The 19,266-nt window shown below is 33.9% G+C and overlaps 1 protein-coding gene across 1 annotated transcript in view; it reads left to right on the top strand.

The window, feature by feature from the left end:
- LOC141584546 (sperm-associated antigen 16 protein-like) overlaps window positions 1-18,895 on the top strand; it is a 42,077-nt gene extending 23,182 nt beyond the window's left edge. The window contains exons 4-5 of the mRNA XM_074399067.1: window positions 3,397-3,515; window positions 11,017-18,895. Of these exons, the coding sequence (XP_074255168.1) occupies window positions 3,397-3,515; window positions 11,017-11,170 (273 nt within the window). The 3' untranslated portion in view covers window positions 11,171-18,895. The remainder of the gene's footprint in view (window positions 1-3,396; window positions 3,516-11,016) is intronic.
- Window positions 18,896-19,266: the final 371 nt, after the last annotated feature.

Below are 19,266 nucleotides of genomic sequence, written 5' to 3'. Positions count from 1 at the left end.
GGTTTTAGTCCATTTATATTCAGTGTTATTACTGGTAACTAAGGTGAAAGCACCTGCCATGTTGTTATTTGTTTTCTGGTTGTTTTGTAGTCTTCTCTTTCTTCTTAATTCCTGTCTTCCATTTAGTGAGGATGATTGGTGGTATGATTTAATTTCTTGCTCTTTATGTTTTGTGTATCTGTTATATGTTTTTTGATTTGAGATTCCCATGAGGCTTGCAAATACTATTTGATAACTCATGATTTTTAAGCTGATAACAACTTAACATTGATTGCATAAACAAATAAAAAAAGCAAAGAGAAAACTATTGAAAACTCTCCACTTTAACTTACTCCTTCTACCTTTAAAGGTTTTGTTTCAATTTATATCTTACTGTGCTGTCTATATTTTGAAGTTGTTGTACTTACTAATTTTGATCAGTTCATCTTTTTTAGTTGTTCTATCAAAGTACGAGTAGTCTACATACCACCATTACTGTGTTACAATGTTATGTGTTTGTATACTTACTATTGCCAGTGAGTTTTGTACCTTCAGATGCTTTCTTCTTGCTCATTAACATTCTTTTCTTGCAGACTGAAGAACTCCCTTTAGTATTTCTTGTAGGACAGGTCTGGTGTTGTTGGAACCCTTGGCTTTTGTTTGTCTGGGAGAATCTTTATTTTTCCTTCATGGATATTTGAGGTTTGAAGGATACTTTCACTGGTTAGACTATTTTAAGATACAAGTTTTTCCATTTATAACTTTAAACATGCCATGCCATTGTCTCCTAGCCTGTAAGGTTTCCACTGAAAAGTCTGCTGCCAGATGTATTGGAGATATAGATGTTGTTTCTTTTCTCTTGCTACTTTTAGAATCCTTTCTTTGTTTGTGACTTTTTGGAATTTGATTATTATGTGCTTTGAGGTAGTCTTCTTTGGGTTAAATGTGCTTGGTGTTCTATAATATTCTTGCCCTTGAATACTGATATCTTTTGCTAGGTTTGGTATATTCTCTGATGTTATCCCTTTAAATAAACTTTCTACACCTATATCTTTCTCTACCTACTGTTTGCCTCCTGTTTACCTCTCTCTCTCTTACTCCCTCCCTGCCTCTAGCTCCTCTTTAAGGCCAGTAACCCTTAGATTTCCCTTTTGAGGCTATTTTTTAAGATCTCATACACAAGTTTCATTGTGTTTTACCCTTTTTCTTTCTCTGACTGTATTTTCAAAGTTTGCCGAAATTTGCCTCAACTCACTACTATTGTCAATGTCATAGCAGCTATTACTAATAAACATCAGTGTTGAATTATGTATAGCACTTTTGGAAAGAATTGTTTGAAAAGGCAAAGATCCTATTTCCTCTGGATTTCTATGTAAACATTCTGTGCATTCTGTGTAATTTGTTATATAACCATTACCAGCTTGGGAAAGAGAAGGCGAAAGGAAAATCTGCTGCTGAATTTCTGTAGGTAAGAATAAATCTGCTTATTTGAATGTCATCAAACAAATTAGTGACTTCTTGCCAATGTGAAGAAAATGAAAGCACTCGAGACAGCGATTCTTTTATTTTTTTAATTTTATTTTTACTGAGCTACATTTCATTTCATAAAATAGAACTAGTGTTCCCTATTCCTTGCTATTTTTGAGAAACTACCCATTATTTGATTTATTTTGTACACTGACTTGCATGATATGATAGTTTTTATGGCTATCCCAATTTCATTTATTACTTGCTGAAATATCTTCATTTTTCCAACTTTAGACCTGCTAAGATGTTCTGTCAAAATAGTATATACAATTTGAGTTTCTTTTATCCAGAATGCTTGGGACTAGAGTGTTTCCTATTTTGGATTTTTTTTTCAGATGTTGGAATATTGCAAATACATATCAATGATAATGACATTTGGAAAATATTATTTAGTGTTATTCAAGTGATGATACCCACCTGGGAAACAGAGTCTCCAAAAGAATGAGTGAGCATTTCAAAGTGGGGAGGTTAAGTTTTATATAGGCAGAAACAGAAGTTAACAGGGTTATAGCATTTTCCATACAAGGTCATTACATAGTTTGTAATGATTTGATTGATTTACAGCTTGGTGCATTCCAAGGAAGATTGCTTTAACATTCTGCAAGGAAGGGCATTGTTCTAAAGGAGTCTTATCTCTGGTGGTATTCCATCTTTCCTAATCATTTATAGGGCAATCATGAAGAACATATTTAATCTGTAATTGAAGAAGCAGAAGTTACAGCTGCATGCTGCATGGCTCAGGCCACATATTCCTATTCCTCTCAAGCTTTAACAAGTATAAAGTTCCAAAAGCTTTAGGTTTGGATTATTTAGTGTCACATATACACTAAGATATCTTGGAGCTGGGACCCAGTTACAAACATGAAATTCATTTATGTTTCGTATATACCTCGTACTCATAGCCTGAAGGTTATTTTATGCAATATTTTAAATAATTTTGTATATGAAACAAAATTTGTGTTAAGTATTTAGATGTGGAATTTTTTACCTGTGATATCATGTTGGTGCTTCAAAAGTTTTGGCTACTAGAGCATTTCAGATTTTGGATTTTTGGATTAGGGATTACTCAATTTGTACTTTAGGTTTTGAGGGCCATAAGGACTTTGTGATGCATAGTTAACTGTCTCATGTAGTGTAAAAGCATCCATATATAATATGTAAACAAATGGACATGCTGTGCTCTAACAAACTTTATTTATAAGAACTGTTAATTGACCCCTGATCCAGTTGATAGACTTATTTATTTCCATATGGAATAGCAGTGTAAGCTCCTTTTGTCACTAAATATTTGTTCCATAGTGTTGCAAAAAGTCATGGTACTAAAATTATTGTATTTCTTTTTAAGTGATAATTAAAAGCATTAAAATGTCCATGCATTCCTTTTCCTTTTTTTTGGTTAATGTTCTCTGTGCTATTGAAAGGGCAAACCTACCTTCTTATTATCCTTTTGAAAATCCAGTCACACTCTTGTTTCAGGGCCTTTGCACTTGCTGATGCAGCTAGAATCTGGAACATAAGACACTCTACCTCTTTGTCTAGATTTATACTCAGACGACATTTTTATCAATGATATCTTCACCATCCTAAATACGTAGCAACCCAGGTTCACATAAATACTTGTCCAACACCTGTTTCTGTCTTTAATCCCCTACTTTCTCCCCACCCCAGGCACTTTTTATTTAGTTATTCTTGTCTGTCTCCATCCAGAGATTTGTTTGCTTTCGTCTGCTTTATCCCCAGTAATAAAAATATTAATGGATCCTGGCATTTAATAGTCAACAAATGTTGAGAAAAAAATGAAGGGATGAATGAATGAGTCAGAGGCTTATCTATGCCATTAATTAATGCTTTGATGTTTTCAAAATAAATAAATACACATTTAAATTTCAGGAACGGAAAACAGTTCTTCCTTCGAAGCATGTGGTACCAGAAGTAATAGAAGACTTTCTCTGCAATTTCCTGATGAACATGGGAATGACCAGAACTCTTGATTGCTTTCAGTCTGAATGGTAAACAATTATATGGATAAATAGTTCTCTAGAAATTCTAACATTTAACATGTATGCTTTTAACTGTCTTAGGAGACTTTGAAATGACTCAGCTTATGAAAATGACTAGAAACTTTTTCATCTCCAGTCCTGAAACCACCACCACACACACACACACACACACACACACACACACACACGTGCTCACACTCACACAATTAGAATAGCAATTGCAAAGAAATTTTTATTAAATATCTTTCCCAAATATTTGAATTTAAGTAATTTTCAAAAAATCAAGAAAATTGAATATCTCCTAGAGTTATAAAACACAAAGATATGAAAATGTTTGCTAATATTTTTGAATAATTATTGAGAGTATTATTTCCTATATTTGGATATTATACTAACAGTACTGCTTTACTTGCTTGTTTTATTTATAGTATAATGGCTTGCCTTTTTCTACTTACATAGCTGATTATTTCTCTATAAATATTCTTCATTTAGAAGTAAGTGTAATTGTATTTTGAATATCACTTAGACACAAGATTTTCTTGTTATAATTGAAAATTTTAATAACTAGTTATATAAATCAGCAGGTGTACCTTTATTCCTTTGTTATAATAATAATTTCACAAGGCATATTTTCAGTTTCCTGACATTGTTTAAATAACTTTGTTCAATGATTAGGTATGAAAATATATTTGAACTTTAATAGCTTTTGCATATTCTAGAAAGGGGGATTAATATGATATCCAAAGATGTTTATAATTAGAACTAAATCTTAATTTTAAATAAATTTATAATATATGGATAATTTGCAATTTTACCATCCAGCTATGGTATAATTATTTATTTATTTATTGTTTTTTGGGGTTCTCATCTTCTGAGAACATGCACATAAGATCAATCAGTTTATTTTAAACTGCACATCTAATGTTAATAAATTTTATGAGGATAATTATTTTTCATTAATGTAGTCTAAGAAAAACGGTAAGTTCAGTGGTAGAAAAATAATATTGCTTCTTTTAAATTTGGCAATTGTGTGAATGATTTATAATTTTTTAATAAAAGTATTCCTAAGAAATATAATAGTTATGAATGTACTAGAAAATATATTCTTTGTAAAAGTAGGTAGATGATTAATTTACAGTGCTAGGATTAATATGATTCACTTAACTTTCTGTCTTCCAACAATGTGGTTAGGCCTTGTGATGCTTACATATTAGACCAGTCCAAAGTGTAAAATGATTTTCTTAGAGTAATCTGGATCCAAGTATACTCTTAACAATTTGGTAATTATTTTACATTTTTCTTTTAGATTTAGCAATCTCAATTGATGAAATGAAATTTAAGAAAACTAAGATTAGTATTAGGATTTAAAATCCTCCCAAACAAAGGATACTAGTCATATGATAAAATTTGTATAAAGTATCTGTTTATGAGTTTAGAATATTGTGGTTCAAGTAATTTTATTCTTATCCCTAGCTGCCAGTTTGCAATGGGATTATTTTGTATTGAATACCTTATTTCATATGTAACATTTTTTATCTTGATTAGGAAACTACCTATTCTACAGAGTAAAATTATAGCAATATTAAATACATTATTTTTATCATTTTTACCACAGGAAAAAAACGCTTAGAATATATCATTGCTATGATTTCACTTAGTCTTTCAAAACATGGCCAAACATGGATTTTCCTTTGTTAGTTTGCTAAAATAAGCAAACAAACAAAACACTGGGTGGTAAAATTTGACTTAGGTTCTTACACTCCTTAAGCAGAAAATGCAATAGAGCCCTTAGCAGGATTAGAAAACTAAGTCCCTTGGGCCAAATGTGGCCTGCCTCCTGTTTTATTTAAATAAAATCTTACTGGACCACAGATGTGATGTTTATTTAGGTATTGTATATGGCTGCTTTCACTCTATAAAAGCAAAGTTAATCAGTCATAACAGGGATGATATGGCCTATAAAGACAGTTTTGCAAATTCTAAAATAGTTATTTTCTGACCCTTTACAGAAAAGAGTTGCCAGAATATAGTTGAAATTTGTTCTATAAATCACTAAAAAGTTTCCATTGCAGGTTTAGTCAATACTTCAGTACTATCTTTATGTCTGTTTTAGAATTGTCTGTGGACAATGGTAATTTCTCAGGGGGAAAAATCAAAGAAGAAATTCAAATGGAGAAAATACGGTAATCAAATTCTGGTACTTTTACCGTAGCATATGTCATATCCATCTGTCTTCTTACGTTGGATTGCTCCCCTGTCTATTAACATTGTCAGAACTACTCACCCTAAAGATACATTTGTACTCTTTTTTGCCTCTTACTACCACTTTTTCTTTAAAACCCTTTTTTCCTTTCCACCTGATGTTTTGAAAACAGAGTTTAAATTTTTTTTCTTTCTTCACCTTTTTACTTCCTATTAAACACTTGGTTCTCTCCAGTTTGGCCTATTTCCACCATTTCACTAAAGGTAGGGTGGTAATGAAAATACCATCAAAAGTAATAGTGCAATTATTTATAACATTTAATTACAAATTTAACTTTATTGTAATAATGGAAGAAATGGTAAATTAAGGATATATTTTGTTAATTTGCAAGAAAGAAATATTGCACCTTTTACACAATAAAATTTGGCATAACATTTAATCACTTAAATGTGAGCAGCGCAGTTACAACTTTCTGGGGATGATTAAGTGTTTAAAACCAGAACCTAGAATTAAAATTACACTTGATATAGCCCTTATGTTGCCCAGAACGTACGGGAAGCATATGTGGTGTTGGTTGTACATTAATGACACCCAGTGAACACTACACAAATACTTGTTCCTTTGTCATTTAATATTATTGCTGTTTCTTCAATTAATGAGGACTTGGCTTCTAGTTATATATGCCAGAAGAATATTGTTTCCCCAATCATTATTAAGTTAAACATAGGAATATAGTGACTCTTCTACATAACATAAAAGTTAGCAAAAGATAATTTTTGCTATGTTACATTATGATAAATTTGACTGCTGCAAATACATCTGCACAGATATATGTACTATGATATTAAGAAAGCAGTCTTGTAGGTGAGTATTTAAATTTTAAAAATAAAATTAATACTGTGTTTATTAAATATGAGGGATTTAAAAATATTAAGAAGGTGAAACCTTAGGCTTATCACTCACAAATTTACTTTGTATTATTTTTATTGATACAGTATATATTATCATGCATTATTTCGTTTACTTCTCTCAACAACTGTAGCAGGTAGCAGGTAGTCACAGCTGTATTTCTATTTTATGGATGAGGAAAGGGGATAGGGAGATTAGGAAATCTCCTCAGTGAGTGTCAGCAAGTCATAGCCAGTAAATGGCAAAGTCAGCCTGGGACATACTGATCTTAAAGATCAGTATCCTAACCACAGGGCTATATTGTGCAATTATACAAGAGAATCTTGGAAAAAATTAATAAAGGTGCCTTTTGTCTTGGCTGGATACTAAAAGAACTTAAGAAAATATTAATTTAGAATCCAAATATGTGCCTATTTTCTGTATTAGTTTGAGGAATCATGGGGCCAGTAACAAACACTTCAACTATGCTGTATTTTTCCTGAGAGGGACTGTCTCCTTCTACAGTGATGGTTATGATAGTGCTGGGGATTCTAACATCCTTAATTTGTACAGTAATTAAAATAATTTTGTCTATGTTGGTAATATATTTGCCTAAATCTTTTTGAAAACCTGGAGGAAAAGTTTTAATTATATGCTTCTTATAAGGAGATTGTAATTTGGGTAGCCTTTTCCCTGTCTTTTACATCCTGTGCCTTGGGTGCCATCATGAGGGAAAAATAATCCTTATTCCTCTGAAACCATTTCTATGTTTACTGTAATTCTGTCATAATATTCATCGTTTATGGCAGTGGGTCTTAAATGCTTTTTGTATGTAGACAAAATTTTATGAAATTTCTATGCACTTTCCTCCTGAAATTCATGTATCTTCTCCATTTCTACATAATTCTAAGTAGTTTATGTCTCTCCTGGTAAATATTAAGAGCATTAATGGAATTTTATTAGTGATAATTTTATTGACAATTTCATTGAGAGCAAATTGTATTTTAAATTTCTAATAGTTAATGGCAATCTTTTTTCCCACCTGAACACTTTTCAGTCTTATTTTAAGAGTGAGTGAAAAAGAAGGAAGACATAAAAAGTCAGGGTGTTTCTTAAAATAAAACAAGAGATACATACAAACTGAAGCAAACCCCAAAAATATTATATTGGAGAATTCAGATTTTATTGAGAAGCATACTTCTGGAGTTTGTACATTAAGATTTCTAATTACTTGTATTATTATCTAATAGTGAGCCTAAAGTCATCTTTCATATTTCATAACATTTACCTGATAAGTAATTTTGGAATGTCCTGAGGTATATATTATATAATAAATGTTATATTTGGATTTGTGCTTCTTTTGCCACATATTATTTTATTTATAGTATTCAATTTAGAGGAAAAACTATTAAATCACTTTTTTTCCTCATAGAAAATTTCTCCAGTGTATTTTCCACATTCAGTAAAGCAAGTTGCTGAAAACCAATTTTAGGGTCAGAAAAAGCTTATAGTCTAATACTTCAGTCAATCCCTATGTCTTCTTTTCTGATATAAGTATAAATCAAATTCCAAGTACAGGTTTTATATTGAATTTATGATTCAGTTGTTACCTGTTTCCTGTTTTATAAATTGTGACAAATATAATGGAATATTAATTTAGTTATCTTAACCTTCAGGATATTCTATGGGTGGGTCCTCTTGCTCTTTTTTTAAAAAAAAATCAGATAAAGTATATAACACAAAATATGACTTTATTAATATGTAACATTAAAGTTATGATTTACAATATGAAACTACTGATAATTTATAATTTTTAGCTCTAATATTTAGCTTATCTAGAATAAGCTTTGTAGGGATTTATTAATAACTTTATTATTTGAAATATTTTTCTGTGCTCAATTTTTTTAACTTTATTGGTTCCCATACACAGTGATTAAAATTGTAATTATTTACAATCTATAATTGATTCTCTGTTGTTGCTTCTTATTTCACTGAGAAAATAGAAGTTCCATCACTCCCACCTCCCATTTTACCACTCCACTGCCTCTGGCCTCAGGTATTCTCTTCTGCCGCAGACTCTAGACTATGCAAGTTGTTATCTGAGGCCAGCCTTCATTTTGTCTGCTTGATGCCAGCTCCTCTCACTGACTTAAGGATATTGTCTTTGTAATTGTCCCTCTTTTACCTCCATTGCCAGTTTTTTCCATCTGTGCTGGGTAATTCCAATAATCATACAGTCGTATAATAATATCTCACATTTTTAGAAAGGAAGAGAAGAACCACCCTAGATTTTATATCTTCTTCTAAGTTCTTCTTGATTCCCTGTGTTCTACTTTAGAGCATATCTCCTTGAAAAAATTTGTTGGCCACTTCCTTATTTCCTAGTCTCTCAGACCTAGTCTCAGTTTAGCTTTTATCCCCATGATTCAACTGAACCTTTTTTTTCTTTTTTTGTGACTTTCACAGTGCCAACTTCATTGATTGATTCTCAGGAATCTTTTAAGATTCCTGGCAGCAATTGTCACTGTTGTTCATTTCTTTCTTTCTTTTTTTTTTTTTTTTTTTAAATTTTATTTCAGTTGCAGCTGAGGATTTTTTTTTTTAATTGTACTTTAGGTTCTGGGGTACATGTGCAGATCATGAAGGATTGTTGCGTAGGTACACACATGGCAATGTGGTTTGCTGCCTCCATCCCCCCATCACCCACATCTGGCATTTCTCCTCATGTTATCCTTCCCTGTCTCCCCACCCCGCTGCTGTCCCTCCCTTGGCCCCCTCAAACAGACCCCAGTGTGTGATGCTCCCCTCCCGGTGTCCATGTGTTCTCATTGTTCAACACCCACCTTTGAGTGAGAACATGTGGTGTTTGATTTTCTGTCCTTGTGTCAATTTGCTGAGAATTATGGTTTCCAGATTCATCCATGTCCCTACAAAGGACACAAAATCATCATTTTTTATGGCTGCATAATATTCCATGGTGTATACATGCCACATTTTCCTTGTCCAGTCTGTCGTTGATGGACATTTGGGTTCGTTCCAGGTCTTAACACTTCCTTCATTGGGATCCTGGGCACAGAACTCTCAGACTCTCTGACTACTTCACTGGCTTCTCTGCTTAGTCCCTTTTGGTAGTGTTTTCTTTTCCCCTCAACCTGGAAGCAATGGACTGTTTATGGCTCAGTCCTAGGATTTCTTTCTTTGCTTTCATTTCTCACTGCCTATCTGGTCTCTTCCAGTCTCATGACTAAACAGTATCTACAGTGTTTATTACCGCATTTAAATTGCCCGCCATGACTTTTTTCTTGAAGTTTGAACATTAATACTCAATGTTTATCTTCACTTGAATGTCTGCTAGATATGTTACGTTTAACATGAATGGAGACAATCCCTTAATTACTCCAACCCCAAGTTGCTCCCGCATTTGTCCCCATTTAGTAAATAAATGGCTATTTGTTGCTTAGCCAAAAACCCTGGAGTCACACCTGCCCTCTCTCATTCACCAACACCTGACAGCTGATCCATCAGCGAGTCCTCCTGGCCCCACTTTTACAGCATGTCTACAAGATACTGATTTTTCATAACCTCTACTGGTACCAACTTTCTTCAAGCCACCATGCTCTGTCTCCTTGACTATTGAAGTAGCCTGCTAACTGGTCTCTTATTCTATGCTTGCTAGACTAATCCCTTTAAAACATAAATCTGGTCAGTGTCACTTGTCTCAGAACCTTCCAAGGGTTTACTTCTGATTTCAGAGTAAAATTGCCTTCCTCACTGTGGTTCCCTACTGTTTTCCTGACTCATCTTTCACCACTCTCCTAGGTCACTTAGTTGGCTTCGGTTCCAGGCAATCCAGATACCCTGGCTGTTTGCTATTTCTTGTAGTTGCCAAATACTTCTTTGTTTCAGGGACATTGCATTTACTTTTCAATCTGCCCCAGCTGCTTTTCCCCAGATATCCGCATAGCACAGACCCTAATTTCCTTTAGATCTCTGTTCAGATATCAGTTTGTCAGTCATGTTTGCCATTCATGCTCGCCCTCTGTAAAATAGGATAAGCACCCTCATCACTCTGTCTTTTAGCCAGCTAATTTAACTTCATGGAACTTGTCACCCTCCCCACTAGAATGCAAACTCCATGATATAGGGACTTTTGTCAACTTTACTATTGTCTAGCCCAATGCCTGGAAGATAGGAGATGTTCACTTATTATATTTTATACACCATGATGGTATTAGTAGTACCTAGAAGTGTATTCATATTTTATTCTAAAATATGCTATGAATGTTGGACATTTTAACTTGTAACATTGCAACTAATGACTATAACATTTCCTGAGACTTAACTTTTTGAATTGTATGTAAATTAAGCTAATTTGGCAGAAGGAAGTGGCATAAAGACTTTTGTTTGATTTTATCCTAGGTATGAGTTAATACAAAAAGGAGTAACTGAACTTAGAACTACTGGGAATGTTCCAGATGTCTACACCCAGATTATGCTTTTGGAAAATGAAAACAAAAATTTAAAGAAAGACTTGAAGCACTACAAACAGGCAGCTGAGTATGTTATATTTTAAATAATATTGTCTTCTTTTTCTTTTGGATTAAATGAAAGAGTTGAGTGAAGCTGATATATATAATATACCAGAGCTTTAATTTTGGAAAACTGAACTTTTGTTTAGTTGTAAAGAATGTGAGAGGCTTCACTAGCAAATTAATTAAACAGATGATCAGAACTATCACAATTGTAACTTACCAACAAGAGGGGAATACAAGGAGTTGTTTAGGAGATGGTAAATTTGTTATATAACAATTACTTCCTTATGTATTTGGTAGTCTTTTCATGGTTTATAACATTTTCTCCTGTAAAGATAAGCTAATTTCTGAAATAATAATCAAATTATAGAAAGCCAAGAGGAAAGTGCTAGTTTATTCCTATTAGAGGAATTTCAGTATTTGAAAATTCTCCAAAAGGAATAATATAAACTGTGGACTTTGGGTGATAATGATATATAAGTTCATCAGTTGTTAACAAATGTACCTCTCTGGTGGGGAATATTGATAATGGGGAAGACTGCATGTGTGGGAATAGGAGGTGTATGGGACATCTTTGTACCTTCTAATCAGTTTTGCTGTGAACTTAAAACTGCTCTAAAAATAAGTTTATTAAAAAATAGAGTTCTCTATACTGTTTTCCATACAGGTTAAACCAATTAACATTGTGACTAACCATATTTGAGTGTTCTCTTATCTCCATATTCTTGCCAACATCTGTTACTTTTAAATTTTTAATAATAGCTGTTTTGACTGGTGTAAGATGATATCTTATTGTGGTTTTGACTTCAGTCCAGCAATTCCACTACTGGGGATCTACCCAGTTGTATAAAAATAAAACCCACACTCATATGTTTATTGCAGCACTGTTTATAATAACAGAGTTGTGGAATCAACCTAAGTGTCCATCAGCAGATGGTGGGATAAAAAACGTTGCATTTATTTACAATGGAGTATTATTCAGCTGTAAAAAAGAATGAAATCAGGCCTTTTGCAGCAACTCAAGGCCATCATCCTTAGTGAAGTGATTCAGAAACAGAAAGTCAAAAACTATATATTTTCATTTATAAGTAGAAGCTAAACAATGAGTACATATGGACATGTAGAATGGAAAAATGGATACTGGAGACTCCAAAAGGTGGGAGAGTGGGAGGAAAGTAAAGTATGGGTAAAATGTCCACTATCTGGGTGATGGGTACACCCATAGCTCAAACTTCACCACCATGCAATATATCCATGTAAAACAACTGTACTTTTACCCTTGAATCTATAAAAATAAAAAATTTAAAAAATGTAAATATTAGCTATCAGTAATTTCACCACCCAGCACCAGCCACTTACCACTTTGTTGAATAGCAGACTTAACTTTCCTCAGTGCATATATATTAATACGTATTGATGAGTAACTTTTTTTTTTTTTTGGAAAAAGAATAAACAAAAGAGAAAGAAAAAAGAGAGACAGAAAGAAAAAAGAATGAAAGCGAAAAAGAAAGAGAAAGAGAGAGAGAGAGAACAGGAGTCTTGCTTTATTGTCCAGGCTAGAATGCAGTCTTAAAATGGGTATTGAAAACCTCTTTTATGCCAATAATTGTGCTTAACAGTGGAGACAGGAAGGAATAAGGGAGGAAAATAACAAACAAGCAGCCAACCAACATTTCATTTAAACTTGTGACATGCTGTGGAATTACTGAGAAGTGGTTTACTTCCAATTGTGTAGGTGTGATGTGGTACTGATAAGAATGTATGTTTTGTGGATTTGGGGTGGAGAGTTCTATAAATGTTTATTAAGTTTCCTTGTTCCAGATCTGAGTTGAAGTCCTGGATATCGTTGTTAATTTTCTGTCTCATTGATCTGTCTAATATTGACAATGTGATGTTAAAGTCTCCCACTATTGTCGTGTGTGAGTCTAAGTCTCCATATAAGTCATTAAGAACTTGCCTTATGTATCTGGGTGCTCCTGTATTGGGTGTGTATATATTTAGGATGTTAGCTCTTCTTGTTGCATTGATCCTTTTACCATTATGTGATGTCCTTCTTTGCCTCTTTTGATCTTTGTTGCTTTAAAGTCTATTTTATCAGAGGTGCAAATTGCAACTCCTGCTTTTTATTTTATTTTTTGCTCTTCATTTGGTTGGTAAATCTTCCTCCATCCCTTTGTTTTGAGTCTTTGTGTATCCTTGCGTGTGGGATGAGTCTGGATGCAGCATACCAATGGGTTTTGGCTTTTTATCCAATTTGCTTGTCTGTGTCTTTTGATTGGGGCATTTAGTCGATTTAAATTTAGGATTAATAATAATATATGTGAGTTTAATACTGCCATTTGATGCTAGCTGGCTGTTTTGTCCATTAGCTGATGTAGATTCTTCATTATACTGATGCTCTTTACCTTTTGGTATACTTTTGGAATGGCTGATAGTGGTTGTTTCTTTCTATGTGTAGTAGTTCTTTCAGAGCTCTTGTAAAGCAGGTTTGGCGGTGATGAAATCTCTGAGTACTAACTTGTTTACAAAAAATTTTATTTTTCCTTCAGTTATGAAGCTTAGTTTGGCTGGATATGAAATTCTGGGTTGAAAGTTCTTTTCTTTAAGGATGTTGAATATTGGCATCCACTCTCTTCTGGCTTGTAGGGTTTCTGCTGAGAGATCTGCTGTGAGTCTGATAGGCTTCCCTTTGTGGGTAACCTGACCTTTCTCTCTGGCTGCCATTAGCATTTTCTCCTTCATTTCAACCCTGGTGAATCTGACAATTATGTGCCTTGGGGTTGCTCTTCTTGAGGAATATCTTTGTGGTGTTCTCTCTATTACCTGGAGTCTAATATTGTCCTGCCTTGCTAGGTTGGGAAGTTTTTCTGAATAATATCCTGAAGAGTATTTTCCAACTTGGATTCATTCTCTTCGCCACATTCAGGTACACCTATCAAACGTAGATTAGGTCTTTTCACATAGTCCCATATTTCTTGGAGAATTTACTCGTTCCTCTTTACCCTTTTTTCTCTAATCTTGTCTTCTCATTTTATTTCATTGAGTTGGTCTTCGACCTCTAATATTCTTTCTTCTGCTTGATCAATTCGACTGTTAAAACTTGTGCATACTTCGCAAAGTTCTTGTATTGTGTTTCAACTCCATTAATTCACTTACATTCCTTTCTAAATTGTCCATTCTCATTAGCATTTCATCAAACCTTTTTTCAAGGTTCTTAGTTTCTTTGCATTGGGTTAGAATGTGTTCTTTTAGCTCACAGAAGTTTCTTATTATCCACCTTCTGAGACCTGATTCTGACAATTCTTCACACATTCTCTAGCAGGCCTTGTTCCCTTGCTGATGAGCTGCGATCTCCTGAAGGAAGAGAGGCATTCTGGTTTTGGATGTTTTCAGCCTTTTTGTGCTGGTTTCTTCCCATCTTTGTGGATTTATCCACCAGTCATCTTTGTAATTGCTGAGTTTCAGATTTGGTCTCTGAGTTGACGTCCAGCTTGTTGGTGGTGATGTTATTTCTGTTTGTTTTCCTTTGGTGGACGCCCCTCCCCCACAGAGCTGGACCTTACTGGGTTCAGCTGGGCTTGCTGTGAAATCTGAACTGTCAGTGTTTCCAATTGCTGTTTTTTTGTGGGGTTGGGACCAGCCAAGCCCGATCACCTGGCTCCCTGCTTCGGAGCCCCCCTTTTTTCTTTTCCGAATTGAATGGTCAGTTCTCTCCCAGGTGCCCCAGTTGCCCACCAAAAAGGTTCCGGGATCTATGCAATTTCCCATGTGGTGACTGTGCCCGGCTGAAACAGCGGTGTTGAGATTCGTGGCGCTTCTCTGCCTGGGGATCTCCTGGTCTGGCTCCCGGCTTCAGTCCCCTTTTCAGTGAACTGAATGGGCGACTCTGCCTTCCTGGAGCTCCAAACACCAGCTAAAAGGGCACCCAGTCCCACTTACTCCGCACTGAGAACCGCCACGCTGGAACGCCAGCAAAACAGCCGCGCCAGCCAAAAGAGTTGCGCTGGTGACCCATGGGGCACCTCCGCTGGGAATCTCCTGGTCTGTAGGCAGTAAAAATTTGTCTGGAAGTCTGGCGTCCACTCACTCCCAGCACCTTCACTGGGAGCTGCGATCCTGAGCTGCTGCTAGTCAGTCATCTTCAACTTTTAAATATAAACTCACTAATGCCATATTTTGTAATTTCCTTTTTCATTTAGGAGTATATAATTAATATATTTTTATGAAAATAAATTTTATTCTAAATTAAAAGAAAATTACTGAAGGGAAACCTTTGTTTTATAATTTTCTGGCATAAACTTATTCATAGACCAGAATCCAAATCTCTCCACACCTTTCTTTCTTCCTACAATTAATGGAAGATATGCAGTTCCTGGTGAACGATTTTAGATAAACAGCTGGTATTATTCTGACAAGGAATTTGTGGATGCATTAATTTGGGTTGAATCTGCTAATCTGAGACAATGTTATATGGAAAAATCAATGCTCAGATGTGAAGGAGAGTTCGTGTTTTATTTATTAATTTATTTTTATTAAATATAGTTAAAGAGGGCATTTCTTACTTAAAGAATCATATTAAAACCAAAATTAGATTAATGGAACTACCATATAGGAGTATAATATTACGATTTTTCATAAGTTTAATGTAAGGAAACATGACTTTTCATTGAAAAGTGAGAAAACATTTAAAATAAGCTCTAGTTGTAAAAGATGACAGTAAATAATTATTATGATCATTTATTCAAGTATTGTCTGTACTTGTAGAAATGTTTTTGCAAGGTATATAAATTTTGTATTATCTATGGATGTAATGTACCATTTAGAATTTTATATTTTACATTAGAAGTATATGATGATTCAGAAGAATGTATTACTAGAACCAGTGCTCTCTCTATTCTTAGCTACATTTCTCAAAAGTATTTTGTACTATTTGACCTGATGCTTACTATGATTTTGTATATTCACCTAGTGGATTCACTGGGAATTTGATATAGCGTATTTCTCACAGTGCTGCGTGCCACACTGTTTCAGTTCCTGATCTCCATTGAATTATTGCTTGAATTTGCTAAATTTCTTTTAAATAGATCAAAACAGCCTCCTTATGCCATAAGTTTAGCCCCAGTGACATTGAAAAGTCATTGGTTAAGTACTGGTCCTTTATTGAATATTATATTTAATAGCAATAATAAAATTAAATAACATATTACTCATGCAGATTATTAATGTTAAAAGAAGCCAGGATTAAAATGTATCACTCAAATAGACATCTTGTCTTACTAAAATATAAGATTATAGTTTTAATTTTAAGTTTATGGCCATTTCTCAAATCTATCTCATTCAACAGAACTTAAAATGTAAAAAATTAGACAAGGAAAATTTTTATTTGCTTTACTTGACATTTGAAAGGAAGTTGCTTGATACTTAGTAGATGCTTAATCTTTATTTTGTTGAGTGGATATTAAGCATGGTTTGCTTTCATAGCACATTTTAGTAAAGTGCTTCCTTATACTCTGGTTCTATTGTTACATTCTTAGAAATGGAGACTAAATTTTTGTTTTGTCAGTAGGTTTTTTATTGATACGCCATAACTGTACATAGGAAATTTATGCACATAATAATTGTACATGTGATATTTTGATACATACATACAATGTATAGTAATCAAATCAGAGTATTTAGGATATCCATCACCTCAAACATTTATGATTTTTTTTGTGTTGGGCACATTTCATATCTAACTATTTTCAAATGGATGATAAATTATTGTTTACTATAGTCACCCTACTGTGCTGTTGAACACTCTAGAACTTATTCCTTCTATCTAACTATGTTTGTACCCATTAACCAGTTTCTCTTCATCTCCCCTGTCCACCCAACTGTCCCCTGAATACTTCCCAGCCTCTGGTAATTATCATTCTGCTACCTCCATGAGATCAACTATTTTAGCTCCCACATGAGTAAGAACACACAATATTTGTCTTTCTGTGCCTTGCTTATTTCACTTAACATGATGATCTCCAGTTCCATCTGTGTACCTGCAACTTATAGGATTTCATTCTTTTTTTTTTAAATGGCTTAATAACATCCATTGTGTATATGTGCCACATTTGATTTATTTATTCTTCTGTTAATAGATACTTAGGTTGATTCCACATTCTTCATTATTGTGAATATTGCTGCAATAATGTTTTGAAAAAAGTTTTCTGAACTACATCTGTCCTGCTACCAGCCTGCTCCAGATGGTAATGTTTAATGATCTGGGTTTTTCAATTTGACTTCTGAGTCAAATTGAAATTTTCCAATAGCAATTAGTGATAAACATGAGATTCCTTTGATTGAACTTGACCTGATATTTGCATTTTTAGGATTAGGATATTTCTTAAAATAAAGATAAGTATAGATATGAAATACTTTAATAATAATTATTAATACACAAAAAAGTCAGGTTGCAGATATATATTGTTCTTGATTGTAGTAATAGCATTTAGTGATGTATCTACAAAAGTCAAAGAAATAATACACCTATAAAGTTAATATTTATCTGGGGGGAAGTTGCCATGGAAAGAGTACTGATCTTAAAGTTCAAATACCTGGCTTCCAATATTCTGTTACTTATTAGCTTAGTTTACTGAATTATTCCCAGTTTTCTTATTGTTAACCTGGGAATAGTTAACAATAACCTGGGAATTGTTAACCTATGGAATAATGTGATAATTTTTTTTTTTTTTTTTTTTTTTTTTTTTTTGAGATGGAGTTTCGCTCTTGTTACCCAGGCTGGAGTGCAATGGCACGATCTCGGCTCACCGCAACCTCCACCTCCTGGGTTCAGGCAATTCTCCTGCCTCAGCCTCCTGAGTAGCTGGGATTACAGGCATGTGCCACCATGCCCAGCTACTTTTTTGTATTTTTAGTAGAGACGGGGTTTCACCATATTGACCAGGATGGTCTCGATCTGTTGACCTCGTGATCCAACCGCCTCGGCCTCCCAAAGTGCTGGGATTACAGGCTTGAGCCACCGCGCCCAGCCCAATAATGTGATAATTAAATGAGACAATCTATGTTAAAGAGCTTTGTAAATCACAAAGTACTTTGAAATGCCATATTATCAATAACTCTAAAAACTGTCATCTCTGGGTTTTTACTAATTATCACATCATTAATATTTTTAAAATTCAGCAACGATGAAGCGTGAAGAAAAAAATGAAAGGAGAAAATATTTCACACTAAAATATTATTTGAATTGCCATAATTAAATCAGGGAATTGTAATTTTTCTCTGTTGTCAGCATCGCCAATTTTTGACTACAAGTTTTCTCTGTACCTGCTACAAATATAGATTATCTATCTAAAAAGTTGGGAAAATAATATGTTGAAAACATTTCTGTATAGGTGTTTCTGTGGAGAAAATGATCTTATTAAAAATTTATAGTTACCTTGGAAGTAAAAATATTTCGCATACTGGATATTGAAGAATAATAATACCTTTCTCAGAAAAAAAAAACTTGACTTAAAAATTTCTGTTGAAATGTAGACCAATTGTTATTTTAAATGCAGAAGTCTAAAGTTGCATTTAAAGCAGGTGACCTGCCCTGCAAAGAATTGGTGGTTGAATGAAGACTATAAAACATCCCTTATATCTTTCACAGTTTAGGCACTATATTTCATAAAACTTGTTTTATTCGATAGTTGGCATGCCAAAAGATTCTCTTTGGTCTGAGTTTATAAATAAGTATTATGAGTTTTATTAATTAAAACCTGTTTGCTTGATCTTCCTGCCTATTTTGACTAGCATTTTATGTCTTCTTCCCATACTGTAGACAATGCAAAAAAAAAAACGGAACTAAAAAGCAACAACAAAAATCTCAGTTGGATGATTGATTCCTAAAAGCATCAGTGTGCTTGAGCTTTAACAGTTTGGCTTTCATTTCACTTTTTCTCAATTGGCCTTGGATACCGGAGAACTGTTTGCCACCGAATTTAGCAGTCTTTATTTTCCATTTGTATATCCTATTTTTTATTCCTATCTTCCCTTAGCATCTGTGACATCATACTGTTCTGCCCCTCCTTCTACCCTAGTGACAGGCTTCTTTTCCTTTTCTTAACTCCAAACTGTTGACACTCTTAAGTGTGGTAGGATA

This window comes from Saimiri boliviensis, chromosome 5 (genome assembly GCF_048565385.1).
Source record: "Saimiri boliviensis isolate mSaiBol1 chromosome 5, mSaiBol1.pri, whole genome shotgun sequence".
In the NCBI taxonomy this organism is placed as follows: Eukaryota; Metazoa; Chordata; class Mammalia; order Primates; family Cebidae; genus Saimiri; species Saimiri boliviensis.
This window is presented reverse-complemented; position numbering and strand designations above follow the sequence as displayed.